Here is a 14,303-nt window from a genome sequence, read left to right as displayed (position 1 = left end):
CAAAATCTCGCGGGAAAAAGAAAGAAAAAAAAAAAAGTTGGGACAGCTGTGCGGACGACGTCTGAAACGGTGCTGCGTTCAGGTAGTGCAGGAAAAATACTCGGAGAACTAATCGGTGTCAGACGATTAAAAATAATAATAAAAAAAAAAAAAGAATGTGGCTTAAGCATTTTAATCTGCAGAATATCGAAAATAATTCCGTTTAAATGGATAAAAGTTATGAACTTTCCGTGTGAATTGGAGAGTACTTGACTAAAGTATCTTAGTTATACCACCCGATTAAACAGGATGTAACATTAAGAGTTAACTGTGTTTTTTTTCCTGTAGCATGTTTACTTTACAATAAATTCACTAAAAACCCATATTTATCCGCTTGACTCAAAATGTACACGATAATTATCGTCCTTAAACCAACAACCACTTTATTTTTATTTATTTTTATTTGTGAATTGAGCTTTAAAAAAGTACCTGAAGGCAGCATTAGAGGTCACGTCCTGGTGAGAGACTTTTAATGTAGAAAATGCATTTACTTTACAGTAAAGCATAATCGTATGTTGTTAGACAGCAGAAAATGTTAAACTTTGGCAAATATAACTCACTCAACAGATATAAATTTACAACTGAACAAGATGTCAAAAAAAAAAAACAAGTATAAAAGAGGAGAAAAGATATACACGGTCACGTGTACACAGGTTCTAAATAAATTTGGATCCTACAACGTCATGAAAACACCCTGGGCTTTAAAAATACACTATATCCCCCAAACGGATGCTAATATTGTATTTCAACTGAGAAACAACACTACATAAAAATATAGCAATGACCATTTTATTTATGTAGAACATTTCATTACATGTAAACTCAATACGCTTAACATAAAAGGTCTACTATGCCTTAAGGTATTAAAAACAACAAAACAAACTTTGCAAAGAACTAAAATAACACACACACAGTTACCAGGTGTAAACTTGGAAGAAATAAAAAAGATATTGAGTCTCTTGGTGAATGTTGAAATAATTGTAAAAGACATCAGTAGGCAGCTTGTTCCACAGAACAGGACCACAAGAAATGAAAGCTTGGATCTAATTCTGGGAAAAAATCTCCCCCTGATGGTCTGAGACAGCTAATCGGGTTGTAGACATTGAGCAAGTGCTTCATAAACTGATAGAAGGATTTTAAAGGTGACTCTGTGTTGAACTGAGAGCCATTGAAATGGATTAATATGTTCAAATTTCCATCTATGTGTAAGGTGAAGTTGTTCTACTGATAATTTGGACAATCCAACAAATAGAGCATTACAGTAGTCTAACAGTAGCTGTACTGAAAGTATGGACCAATTTCTCAGTCAGATTGAGATATACATTTTTTGTGAGATTGGGGGGGGGGGGGGGTGATAATTACGAACAAATTCTCAGTCTTTACATTTTCGGACCAATAACAAATATTTCGGTCTCTGTTTAGTTCTAAAAACTTTCAAGACATCCTCAAAAGTATGTCTCTACATTCTCTTCAGTAATGCAAATATCTTATTAACTAACATCCATCAACAGTCTAACTTTTTCTGACAGAAAAAGCCGCTCTGTAGCTAAAACGTCTACATCTGAACACTTCCTCTGTGCCTTGGTAGAGTGATCTGCTCAATTTCATCATCAGAGTCTTCCTCTACTAGTCGCTGGCGTGAAGATGATGACTTAAGGGGAACCGAGTCGAATCCGTCAGATGTTCTCTGGAAACATATTGATGGCAACATGAAGCAAGGTAAGTCAGCTCAAGTAGCTCAATGTGAACGGGAATGAGGGGGTTACTGACCTCGCGTGAGAAAGACTTAATTTTGGTGAAAAAGGATTTCTTGGTGAGGTCCATGAGGTCGTCCTCTGCATCCTCTCCCTCCATTATTGCACAGCTGTCTGCGGTGGGCAGCTCGCACTCCCTACCCCCAGAGGTCATCATCAGCCTGGAGTATTTATACTGCAGCCTGCAGATGGGAGACAACAGGAACAGCACCTTGTTCTCTGTTTTGTCTTTGATGTATTTAACGGTTTGGATGTGCCAGCTGTTCTATAAACACTACAGGAAGTATAGAGTGTGATAGTCTCACTTGCGTGTCTTTTTCCAAAAATAACAGATGAGACTGATGAGCAACACAGCAGCAACGGCTCCAGTGGAAACACCAAACTTGAGCCAGAAATCCAGAGTCACGCAAGCGCTGACTTTTTGTGCAGGCAGCGGCTGTCCTCCGTAACACTGCACAGGCTGCTGCCACACATAGGTGGTTCTCTGAAACACACATACGAGCATTTAGTCCAACTTTCCTCCCTCGTCTGTCTTGAGAATTATGCTTTCTGGTGGAGAGATCTGATAAGCAGAGTGCTATCAGGCTCATATTGTTCAGTTAGCTACAGGCAGCAGGAGATTAGCATTTAGTGAAAACTAGACTTTTGATGAATGAGCTTGAGATATGGTAAGCAGTATGCTAACTGGACACACTGGAAGAGTGAGCTTAAACTGAGTGCTATCAGTCTTCTCATCTTACCTGCTGGAAATTGTAATTCACATTATGCTGAACTGACATTTAATCTCCATAAAAGATGCTTGTGCTTCACTTTAAATCACAAGGAAAAGTGCACTTTATCTCTTATCTTAATCATTGTCTAAATATTTTTTCTGTAATCCAATGCAACAAAAAATATTTTTTTCTAATTATATCTTTCCATAAAACAACATGAAATGTGGAAAGATGTGATGATGGATCTGACGCAGAGGAGGATTTTTGGCAGTATGTCTGCGGGTATGGAGCATTACCTGTATTCCCTGGATGCAAGCACTGACGATTTCTCTGTAGTGGTTTTTAGTGCAGAGTGGACACGCATGCTGGCTCTGCCACAGAAAGTGGAAAGTGCAACCATCGCATGTCCCCTCTGAACAGTTACTGTGGAGGAAAAGAAAGTAAGACAGACGGTCAGAGGCTTTAAAAACGATCTAAGGGGAGTCACTCTGTCTGCAGCTCTGAATGTGACAACTATTAGTGCAAAAAAAACGGCTGCTGTTTGTCAACAAAGCAGTCGCTAGTCGACTCTAGACAGGTCGAAGGTCGAGCTCGGTTTTTGTTTACAGCACCTTGGCAGCATGATGCGATTTTTAGCGGTCACTGTGGGATCGCATCTCATCCTGACTGTAGCTGACCGGCCTTGTTGACAAGACTGAGTTGCGTCACTGGACCTGGAAACATCAAAAGCACACGCCAAGTGAGAAATTTTAAAGTGCTCTTGATTCTCTGTTACATTTTAATTTCTAAAAGATGATCAAAGCTTCTTTTTTTTAATGAATATTTACTACTGAACCATCTACATGGATCAACAAAATGAATGAATAGCTGTGAGCTCACTTACTTGTAATAGAATAGAACATCTGGCAGGCCCAATGCTGCAGCGAACATCCACTGTGGAGAAGAGATGTTACCAAGTGTCGTCTCAGTGGTTACACCTTTGGAATTGGAATACATGTGCCATTATGATATATTAGATATACAAAGTAAAGTATATTTGATACAATTATGGCCCTACACTCCAGCAGAGTAAACACTCCACTGTTCAAAAATAGTAGCTGAAACACTTCTAGTAGCATCCTTAGGGTTATTAATTTATTAATTAATTTAAAAAAAGACCTGTGCTAATCCTGAAAGCAAATGTCCAGAAATTGCTTTTCTGGAGCACCAATGACCTTGAACACTGAGGAGCAGGAGAAATGCAAATCCTCACAGCCAGCTTAATTATTATCTGAACACACTTTTCAATAAATGATTAACAAACTCCTGCAAGTGTCTCATTGTATTTACAGCAAAAACCAAAAACCTATTCATTCAGTTCATACCAATGAGTGAGTCACCAATAAGGAAAGGCTGTGAGGACACAAGGCTCTGACTCCTGATGTCAGAGGGAACCACAGTGGACTGACAGACATAACCTTTGACCTCTCTCCCACTCTCTGTTACGTTATCCACACAGGAAGCTGGCATTCGGCCCTGTGAGAGAAACACAGCAAGGTTAAAATGCACGTCAAACGCAGTTCTGCAAAAAAGAAACGTCACTTGGACGGTTGCCTTCTCACCTCTGTCCCACACAGGCCCAGATTAAAGCGATGGAAGTACCGCAGGCCTTTGCTGGTGAAGCGGGGGCTGCTATGGACGCTGGTGACGTTGGCCAAAGGAGAGAAATCGTAGTGCAGCAGTGCTCCTTTGCTTGTGCGCAAATCCAGTATGCAGTCACTGAGACAAGCTGTATAGGCCTGAAGGACGAGGTGAGCGTGTCAGCACACATCATACACTGAGAGAAACACCTCACGTTCTGTCTGTGGGAAAGCCAACTATTATAGCTGGCATGTATATGGCAGAGACATATGATTTCCTTTGCTACTTTAGAGCCAAGTATTTCACATTTAATACTTCGTTTTTCTGTTTCTGACCCTTCTGTATCATCAGTGTGATTTTTTTCCCTTTGAAAAATCGAAATAAATTTGCACAAAACATTTTTTAAGGAATAATTTCCCAAAAAATGCCAGATCTAGCAAATATTATACAAATTAAAATTCATATATGCAAATGAACATTTAATTTCATTTAAAAAAAGTAGAATTTTCAAGCAATTATTTAATGGTTCGGGCTTTAAAGAGTTAAGGAATCACTGTCTTTTGAGGATTTGTTTTCTTGAGTGAAATTCTTTACATATTTACAAATTAACAATAAACTAATTTTCTTTAATGGTAGTGAATAAAGAGCGTCTTGGATAGTTTACAGAAGCTCAACAGACATGAAATCACAGAATAAACAGAAAAATCACTTTCCACAATAAAAGATGTCAATGTTTTGGGTCTTGTGGATTTCAGACAGTAAAGTGATTGATTTGTTTGAGCATGTGGGATTAATTTGTGTAGTTTTATTGTGAGATATACCAAAAGAAATGGAAAAAAGAAAAGACAGCCTGTTTTATAGTTTCTTTCCTCATTCATGCCCCAAATTACATTACGTTTTTCTCTGTAATGGTTTTAAATCCCTCTGCACGCTGCAATTCCACAAAAAAAAGGAATACTAAAAAATGTAAAATGTGCACCTGGACACATTCATGTGCTGCTTTCGGAAAGAGTTTTTTTCTACACCTTGTTTGTCGTTGTGTTTGGCCCACACCGAATACAAGCAGCTTCCCCAACTGGCTGATCAGTCCTAATGAAGGTGTTTGGCGGGCACTTCTGACACGCTCCTGTCCCGTTGACCATGTAGTGTCCCGGTGGGCAGAGAACACAGGCAGACCCGGCCTTAACAGACGTCAGAGCACAGCGGCGACACTTCGTGGCCACGCCTCCGATGGCGTTGGTGATGACGATGGAGTAGATCTTTGCAACATCTGCGCTGTAGTTCCTCTCCTGAGGGAATAGAAATACAAATGTGCCCTGCTTAACAGGAATGCAGTTTATCATTTAGCTCTATTTTATAGTCAGTATAAAACGGAGAGAAGGAACAGAGAGAACAAAGGTCATTTAGACTGAAGTGAACGCACGCACAGCTCCAGACTGCCATCTAGAGACTCGGTACAAAGTTCTCAACAAATCAACCACAACCAACATGACACTGCAGCAGGTGGTCACAGCAAATTCCAGTTAGGATTAAAAACATGGACAGACAGTTGCAAACATATTATTTGCAGTATTTATTGCTTTGTGTTCTTGCCCTCCTGTCAAATCTCTCTGCAGGTAAATTTAAACCTTGAATATTGCTGCACTTTTAAAAGCTGACACGTTGTTTTTATGGCTGAAGGTTTGGTGTGCGTGCAAGGGGTGCGAGCGAGAGGTTGAGAAGAAGAAAGATGGGGAGTAGAGGAAGCAGTAGTAGTAGAAGAGGAGGAATAAAAGAAGATAATTAAGTACGATCCAGTTCTGAAGCATTCCCCAAACAGAAGACCGTAAAAACTCCAACATCTTAATTATACATTAATATGATGCTCTTATTTTATTCATCTAAATGTGAATAATTGAACTGATAACCATGAAGTGCATTAGTGACTTTATTGTATTCTGATTTTATTTATTCATTTACTCCACATTAAAAGGAATAACTTAAAAAGTCCAGTTGACTGAGGGAGAGATGGATGACTGAAGATAATAATGACTGTCAAACATACAGCCCGGGGACCAGAAATGGCCCCGCCAAAGAGTCCAATGCGGCCCACTGGATGGTGTTAGAATATTAAAAAAGAAAAAATAATTTTTTAAGTTTCTCTGTATTTAGGTCAGTTTTACAGAAGTACAGTTTACTGACAAAGAAATCTCTCAGAGCCGAGCATAAAACATGTAAACAGGTGAGTAAGAAATAAACCATAACAGTGAAGTTCCTGTTTCTACCCTTTTTTATTTTATTTCGTTTTATTTTTAAAAACAGTGGGTCCAGATTTTTTCCTGTATTAAAAAGCACATTCTCTGTAAATTAACAGTAAATTTCTGTTTTTAACTACAGTGCAAAGAGTACTTTAGTCATTTATTTTTTAAAGCATATGCCCAAAAAGCCATGCTGGCGTTATCAGGCAGTGCTGTAGTTTCACTGGTCCACCCAACTTAATATGAAATTACCCACTGTGTGGATCTCAATATAAAATGAGTTTGACACCCCTGGTCTAAATAGGGAGTCTGGAAAAAATTTACTTTTGAAGCTGAAATATGAATTTGCTAAGAAGGAAATAAATCAACCTGAGTAGGTGGGATGCGTGTCTGTATCTCACCGTGCCATCTGTTCGCTTAAACGTCCAGGTGAAGCTGACGGTGCTGTTGCTCTGGATCAAGTAGGAGTATGACTGCTTGTGGTTTCTGCCATTCCAACGCTCCACCACATCATTGTTCCACTGATTGTATCCCTACAGAAACAAAAGCACATTCATTCATTTATTCATGTGCACATTATACATCCTGAAGGAGTCATGCTACAAAAATGTTGGGACACCATCCTCACCGCCAGGAAGTAAAGTTTACAGTCAGCTGTACAAATGGTCTCAAAGACGAAGGTGATGCGAGATAGCTCACTCCTCTCAGCGTCTTTGACCATGGACTGAGGCAACCTGTGAAAACCAGCGGCGTTTTATTAGACGTCTTTAACAACTCAAGCTCAAATTTGAAGAGAAACTTTTATGTTTAGTTCTTGTTTGACTTCACCTGTATCCAGGGACACTGAGCGTGAGCATTAAATAGTCTGTGTCCTGGTCCTCGGGGGTGGTGTAGATATACTCTCCAGCCACCTCCCACGCTGCCATTACAAAAGATAAAAGCTGTAAGATACATTTTATCCCAACAGCAACGTACACATGCAAACATACTGTGGATAATTTTTGAAACCAAAGCAAACTAGTTTAATTTTTAAATGAATTCCTCTAACCTACTTACAACTAAGGATCTATTACACAATTCACTTCAACCATTACATACGCTTCTGAAGCTGATGTGCAGGTTTAATTCTTGGCCTTGGAAAGTTTGCAAACTAGCAAATTATTATCTGTGCCTCAGGCTGTTTAATCGCTTTGCTATCTTTCTACTTTGAGAAGTTCTTCACCACAAGTTAATGATTATGTCTATTCACCCATAGTAAGAGATCATCAGTACATCATGAAAAGGTCAGCCATTTGTCACAGGGTTAAATCACAGAAACAGACAACTATTCACACATCTTTAGACTACAGGAGGAAACCAGAATACTGAACTAAGCCAATGCAGACAGGAGGACAACATGTGCACTCTACACAGAAAGGCCTCAGACTGGATTCAAACCCCATTCTTGCTGTGTTAACCAATGCACCACCATGCCACCTACACCTCATTCTCTAATATTAAGGTTCTCACCAGTACGCCGGTTAGAGTCACTGAACACTTGATTGTAGACGGTGCTCTTCATGTTGGCTGGCATCGTGTTCCACCATTTGTACTCAAAGCCCACCACCGGTTCTGTGCCAGCAGGGCACTCGGTGCAAACTGAGCAATCAGTGGAAAATCACATCAGGATATTAGGTCATTAGTGTCAACAATATTAGACATACCACCTTAAATCTTATGACATTTCCTCTCATGCTGTCTAAAAATGTAACTAACTATTAACATGATTGCCTTATTTTTTTAATATCACACGATCAAGGCCAAAATAAAACTATAAGGCCGACATCAGTAAAACACAGTAAAAAGGAGCGGAGTGGCTCTAACCTGTGCCATTAGAGAAGGATCCGCTGGGACAGGGCTCACAGGTGGAGGAGTTGGAGACAAAGAAACCCGGGTTGCATGGCGGACAGGTTTGCTTCTCCCCTGACGCGGGAAGCTTCAGTGCTCCTTCGACAGTCTCACTGCAGATCTTAGGCTCGATCCATTTGTACATGAGCTGAGTCTGAGACACACACCAATACACAAAAAGAAGAGGCAGCAGTGGCAGCGTTACAGCTCAATCAGATCATTTATGTTAAATGAAGCCTAACATTTACACCAGTGCGATTTTTAAAGAAAAACCTCCACTGAGCCAGCAGGAGCTCTACTTCCACGTATCATTACCTTTCCCTCAGAGTCACAGGGGGTGTGGGTGTAGAAGTAGTCACTGCTTGTACATGCAGGTCTCGGTTTGCAGCTCGCTGAACCGACGACTGGAAATGTTTTTGGATGAGGAAAAACGCACAGCACACATTTAAGTCCAGAGAAAAGATTAACTTGACCACTAAGCAGTAACTGCTGCATTTGCATGTGTGTGGAACGTAGCAGTTGTAAGTCTGTAAGAACGCTTTACTCCACCTGGACAGAGATAAGCAAACGGGCATACCTGCGTATTTATCTTCCTCGCATTCATGGCAAGTAGTGGCACCTTTATTGGAGTAGGTATCAGCGGGGCAGGGGGTACAACGTGCGGACCCTGGGTTTGCACTGTGGGTGCCGGGTTTACAGTGGAAACACTCTGATGTGTAGGCCACCCCTGGAGAAAACCAAAAAAAGGTAATCATTAACAGAAACAACGTGTTGGTGGGAAAAGGGAAAAGTTTAGGCCTGCTGCACTCCTATCTTACCTGATATCTGAATGTTTCTCAGCAGCACAGGTTTGACAGCACTGCCCTGCAGGGAGTATGCTATAGTTCGCCAGTACAACACATTGTTGCCCTTATTTAGTTCGACCTGTACAGAGACAGAGTGGGGCATTCATTTATTCAAAAATTCCCCAGGGCTGGCCTTGAGTGCACTGAAGTGCTAAAACTGCTTCCTGGACAAACCGTGTATTTGCTCCAGCTGCTCTCTGAGATCCGCATCCACCGGCTGTTAGAGTCTGTCGACTGACACTGGTCATTCTGAACCTGCAGGAAGACGAGAACATTTCACCAAATACTCACACCGAAAGGTGATCTGTGTCAGCTGAAGCAGCAGTCATTTACAATCCTTACAAAGAACTCAAAGTAGATGCTGGTGTCAGGATAGAAATATTCAAAGGACAGACTTCCAGGCTGTTTCAGGTTCACGGCGTAGGACAGCGTCGCAGTGCATTCATCTGTGTTTGAGGCTATGTAGTCACCCTTTGGTGTCCAGGTTGAGCTGCAAAAACATCAGCAAGCAGCAACAGTTTAAAAAGGTTTTGAAAATTGATACAGAGGGCCTCAATCAATCAGATAAATCTTGACAGGAGGAGGGAGGGGGCTTGGTACTGTGAATACTAACTTGGAGCAATCCGTTTGGTCATTCCCCTCATTCGTTATCACGCCGTGAGTGACAAAACCAGTCGGCAGGCTGTCCCACTCGTCAAAGGCCACGCTGGTGCCCAGAGAGTAGGTGCCCGCAGCACATTTCTGACACCGCTGTGACTGCATATCAAGATACTCCCCCTCATTACAAGAGAACGCTTAAAGGAGACAAAGCACATGCTGAGAATGGAGATGTGCACCTGACAGTGAGCGTATCTGTTGTGCAGATTGAAGACTTGGAGAAAATGCCTGAAATAAAAGTAGGTTACTGCTTACTGCACTGAGTCCCTTTGACAGGATCTGGGAGGCCCGTGCATATGTCAGCTTTGTTGGGAACTGCAACTCTCCATCTCGACCCGAGGACGTCACACTCTGTGTACTCAAAGTGATAATCTGACTGCAGGGATGAAACACAGGTGTGAGTTTCACACAGTTGGACATAAAAGCACACAATGGATAACTTGCACAGCCGGAAGTGGGAATAATAACTGTAAATTTAAAAAAAAAATGCAAATGTAAATAAGGATTATTTTGCAGTTTATCTGCCCATTTTGATTCCTCACATGTTCAGCATGTAAATTCCTCACACACAGGAACACTAAACTCATTGTTGCACCCTTGTTTTAAAAAAAACAAGAATTCCAGGTTGCCTTATACTTCAGGAATCTTTTCGCCAAACCAGGACAGCCTCTTTTACAAATAAAAGCGGAGGCTAATATTTGCCCAGGAGCCCGTCTCAACTGTTATTTTAATCACGTTTATCAAGGATACTGCTGCTTCTCTGCAGCCTTAAGGGTTTACTCAGCTGAGAGGAGAGATGCTGATTCGACCGGTCCCTTTGTAAACATTTAATTTAAGTGTTCTCGAAGAACTTTGAAGACAACAAAAGCTCTCAGTCGAATGACAAACACAGTCCCACCCATAATGAGGTAAATTGGGAGGAGACAAAACATTTAAGTTAACCTCACTTAAACAAGGCATGAACACACAGCAGGCACAGAGCGTAAACTGGAGATTTGGTCACTGGTCAATAAAAGGATGTGATATTCCAAGGAAGGTCATCTGCCACGCCAATCTACACCCACACAGCTTCATGGGATTAATAGTTAACAGAAACACAGCAGCAGCTGCACTCCTCCATCCTTGTGTTTTTGAATTAGAGCTGCAACATTAGCTGTGCTAGGGTATCAAGTGAATGCAGGTCCTGGGTGGGAGGATTTGATGTAAAAATGCATCGAACTGGAGATGTGCTGTAGCTTAATTGCCCTCTTTAAACAAACACAGGGAAACCAGGGCAACGGGACATTATGACCGCTGTGCCACATGGTGAAATAAACTGGGCTGAAAACAAGAGTCACAGAGGGGAAAGGAGCACCTAGCAGGACTGCTTTCTGAAACTGAAATAAAAGCCTAGAGGTCCATATGGTGCAAAGTGTGCTGATCAAAAGGAGTGGTTTGAGTATTATCTCAAGCTACTCCTGTTATGCAAACTGACCACAGATATGGAGGCTGTAAGAGAGCGAGCAGGCTGTGTAGTATGTGGGACCTCTAGTAAAACAAGTGTAGGAGTACTTTAAACACTTGAAGGGGAAACATATGTTCAATCTCACAAACTGCTCAAACAAACTGCTGTTTGTGCTCATTTTAGTGTTTGCTTTTAGTTTAAAGAGTGATTCAGCATTTCACTTGAACATGTGTTACATCAAACATATGTGTGTTTTCTAGACCAACCTTTCAACCTTTCATATATTTGAAAGTCTGAAGCACACACAGCACATGTACCAGCATCTGTCTGCACCCCCAGAACTAGAGTGAATTATAAATACAGCTGGTTTGTCGCAGCACACGCATGAAATAAATCCCTTGGTGATTTAGAAATGACTGAAATCACAAAAACGAATAAATAAATAATATGAATCGCCTCACCTCTTTGCACATGGGCAGATCCGCGGAGGTTTGCAGAAAAAGCAGCCACAGCAGGCAGTGGCTCAGGTGTGTCAGGCCGGGCTGCATGGTCACCTGCTGTCGGTGCTGAAGTGATGGAGACGAAGGAGAAGAGGTCTGACCTGCGCCCTCAGGTGCTGGAGGCGCGGCTTCCCTCTCACACTCTGGGATGTGATTGGCTTGGTGTTTTTACTCTGAGTCCGAGTTACCTTTTAACGATCACCGTTTTCCTGTGAAAGGTTTAACCGGAAGTTTGCTGTTGCTGAGAAACCGGGTTGTAAACGTCTTGCTTTAGCTAGAGTCGTTTAAAGGCCGCAAAAAGAAAAAATCAAACAAAGTAATCTGGACCAGTGTTTGTAGATCTAAATATGTCAAACCGGGATCCTTTCCCCTCTCCGAGGGTAGAAAACGACCTCACTCTCTGCGGCTACAGGCCGCAGCAGGTGCGTTAGCTTTAATTACTATAACTTTATCTCCTAAAGAAACCTCCGGGAGGCGTTATTGATGCTTTGTGTTCAACAAGTTATACCAAAATATACTTTTTACACTAGTAGCACTTTATTATTAAGAGTGTACTATGTTTTGCTTTGTTTTTTGTTTTGTTTTTTATGAAATTAGGGTGTAATTTACTTGTAAAAGGGCAACACTTTTTTTTTTGGAAAGAAGTAACAAGTTATACTGTGAGTAATTTTAAGAAGTGAGTAAGTACCGAGTATTTTAGCCGAGAAACTAACGATATTTCCAAATTTTGCATGATAAATATGGTGTAAAAAGAAGAAAGAAAGTAATTACATATTATTAAGTGTACATGATGTTTTTGATTTCACAAAAACTATACTGAAATTTTACTTTACACTGGGGGAATTACACTCTTAGTTGCAGGCTGTATTACAAGGTCTTACTTTTTAATAAGAATACCATCTGGGCCTTATAAATATAAGTATAAATGTATACATAAATATTCTAACACATTATATTTTTGTTCTTTACTTCCAGTGTTCTGACACCTGTAAGTTTCCTATTTTCTTAGTCTAAAGGACTCTGTTCCACAAAGCTTTTTGGTCTGTTTTGAAAAACTGGGATGCTACAACTAGTGTTTTCTTTTGGACCTAATTGTTTTCATGAGAAGGTCACATTTACTCCTCAAATCTCTGTTTACATCTCACACATAGATTTTTTAGTACTAACATAAAATATTTAATTTCAACATCAGAATTGTAGTATCTATTTATCTATTTTTTTTTTTTAAACTGAAATGAACAGAAGTACAGCGCCAGAGGAGCAAATAAATATCTTGTTGTCTGGATTGGAGCAGATTATTTGGCTCCTTTGTTACTTTTATTGTCATTTTAAAATATTAATGACATGTTTTGTTTTTTTTAACTTACCGGGGAACACGGTGGCACGGAGTGACTCACACAGTCCTAGTATTCCCCTGCTGAAATTATGTATAACCACTGCTTAACAGTGTGATAAATAATTAAGGACTGAAAAGTAGATTTGGACACGGGTACCTAATCCTTATAATGTCACTTGATATGTAGGTAACTGATAAATGAAGTAAATTAAATCTAGGTATGCAGTATTTAAAAATACATGGTAAAACATTTCAAAGCATGTTACCTAGTGCACTTAGTTATTGTTATCTAATGAAGTTATTAAAAAAATTAACTTAAACAAATAAGAATTATAAAAACCATTTGTAAGATTTCATTCTACGTGGATGTCGTTCTATGCTTAAAAATGTAAATAAGTTTGAAATTTGGAATCTATGCATATTGTTTCTTTGGAAATTTGTAATTAGTCTTATTTCTTATCCTGCAGAAAAAAACATACAATAAACCAACTCACATCGCCCAGACTGAGGAACCTTGGAGTCGCCTCCACGACACAGCCACTGTGTCCAGCACCCAGCGGAGTATTTTGAACTGTACACAGGTATGTCGTCAGCATTCACTTATGAAACCACAGAAAGGCTGAAGTATCTCTACTTTGAACGACTGATCTGTACTCAACCACAGACTCCAAACGACAGCCTCGACCTTCAGCTAAACGCGGTCTACGATCACCACAAGAACTGCTTCTGGAGCAAGAACCAGATTTTGTACCAGAAGGAGACTGTCTCTGAAGACCACAGGCGGGTGTTTGTGATGTTTTGGCAGTGGTGCATCAGGTAGTTCAACTGTGTTAAGATTATTTGTATGTACTTTTACAGGAAAGAGGCAAACTTAGAGATGGAGGAAGCAGAAAATGGAATCACAGTGTGGGTCGACAAACAGAGGCGCTCTATTCGCATCAGCTGACACACAGGTAAAGCTTGGTTAAATCAATCACAATGAACTGCAAATGTTTCATCAGCTCAGAGAAACCTAATACTTCTAAAACTGCAACTCCAACCCTAATCCACTGACCCTGGGAGGAGTGTGTCTTTGTCTGGAGTCAGGTGTGTCCAAATACAAACACAATGCACTTATCTTTGCTTCACAGACAGGGGCTGCTCTACAAAGCACAAGAACTTCAGCTCCGCATGAAGCTTCAAGAGCTAACATCTCTAACAACTGCTGACCTCGGCCCTGAAAATAAACGAGTTCTTTCAATGCTTCTTTATTCTGTTTGTGTTTTTCATTA

General features: G+C 40.5%; 2 protein-coding genes across 2 annotated transcripts; one reads left to right on the top strand and one right to left on the bottom strand.

The window, feature by feature from the left end:
* Positions 1–500: 500 nt before the first annotated feature.
* Positions 501–12,176, bottom strand: elapor1 (endosome-lysosome associated apoptosis and autophagy regulator 1). The gene is made up of 22 exons (XM_086277080.1): positions 11,658–12,176; positions 10,008–10,128; positions 9,709–9,889; positions 9,438–9,585; positions 9,270–9,350; positions 9,069–9,174; positions 8,828–8,977; positions 8,566–8,654; positions 8,227–8,404; positions 7,873–8,001; positions 7,192–7,282; positions 6,992–7,097; positions 6,765–6,896; positions 5,152–5,415; positions 4,108–4,284; positions 3,871–4,021; positions 3,390–3,483; positions 3,118–3,219; positions 2,803–2,929; positions 2,099–2,277; positions 1,810–1,975; positions 501–1,726 (listed from the first exon to the last, which is right to left on the bottom strand). Exons 1-22 carry the CDS (start codon positions 11,742–11,744, stop codon positions 1,595–1,597), a joined length of 2,991 nt encoding a protein of 996 aa, XP_086133206.1. The 5' UTR covers positions 11,745–12,176; the 3' UTR covers positions 501–1,594.
* Positions 11,866–14,277, top strand: cfap276 (cilia and flagella associated protein 276). Its single transcript, XM_086277082.1, has 4 exons — positions 11,866–12,118; positions 13,500–13,613; positions 13,697–13,812; positions 13,891–14,277. Exons 1-4 carry the CDS (start codon positions 12,044–12,046, stop codon positions 13,976–13,978), a joined length of 393 nt encoding a protein of 130 aa, XP_086133208.1. The 5' UTR covers positions 11,866–12,043; the 3' UTR covers positions 13,979–14,277.
* The last annotated feature ends 26 nt before the right edge of the window (positions 14,278–14,303 follow it).

The sequence above is a fragment of the Aulonocara sp. 'chitande type north' Nkhata Bay genome, linkage group LG20 (assembly GCF_057382095.1).
Source record: "Aulonocara sp. 'chitande type north' Nkhata Bay isolate Kocher_YH1m ecotype deep benthic linkage group LG20, A_spYH_male_GT1.1, whole genome shotgun sequence".
NCBI classification, from domain to species: domain Eukaryota; kingdom Metazoa; phylum Chordata; class Actinopteri; order Cichliformes; family Cichlidae; genus Aulonocara; species Aulonocara sp. 'chitande type north' Nkhata Bay.
This window is presented reverse-complemented; position numbering and strand designations above follow the sequence as displayed.

What these genes read in the sequence shown, in the direction of transcription:
- elapor1 (XM_086277080.1), bottom strand. Translation starts at nt 11,744, where the DNA reads ATGCAGCCCGGCCTGACACACCTGAGCCACTGCCTGCTGTGGCTGCTT. An exon ending in TGTCAAAGGGACTCAGTGCA is followed by an intron (nt 9,890 to 10,007) that starts GTAAGCAGTAAC and finishes GTCTCCTTTAAG; the next exon opens with CGTTCTCTTGTAATGAGGGG. An exon ending in TGACTCTAACCGGCGTACTG is followed by an intron (nt 7,283 to 7,872) that starts GTGAGAACCTTA and finishes TTGTAATGGCAG; the next exon opens with CGTGGGAGGTGGCTGGAGAG.
- cfap276 (XM_086277082.1), top strand. Translation starts at nt 12,044, where the DNA reads ATGTCAAACCGGGATCCTTTCCCCTCTCCGAGGGTAGAAAACGACCTC. An exon ending in GCGGCTACAGGCCGCAGCAG is followed by an intron (nt 12,119 to 13,499) that starts GTGCGTTAGCTT and finishes CTTATCCTGCAG; the next exon opens with AAAAAAACATACAATAAACC. An exon ending in GTATTTTGAACTGTACACAG is followed by an intron (nt 13,614 to 13,696) that starts GTATGTCGTCAG and finishes ACTCAACCACAG; the next exon opens with ACTCCAAACGACAGCCTCGA.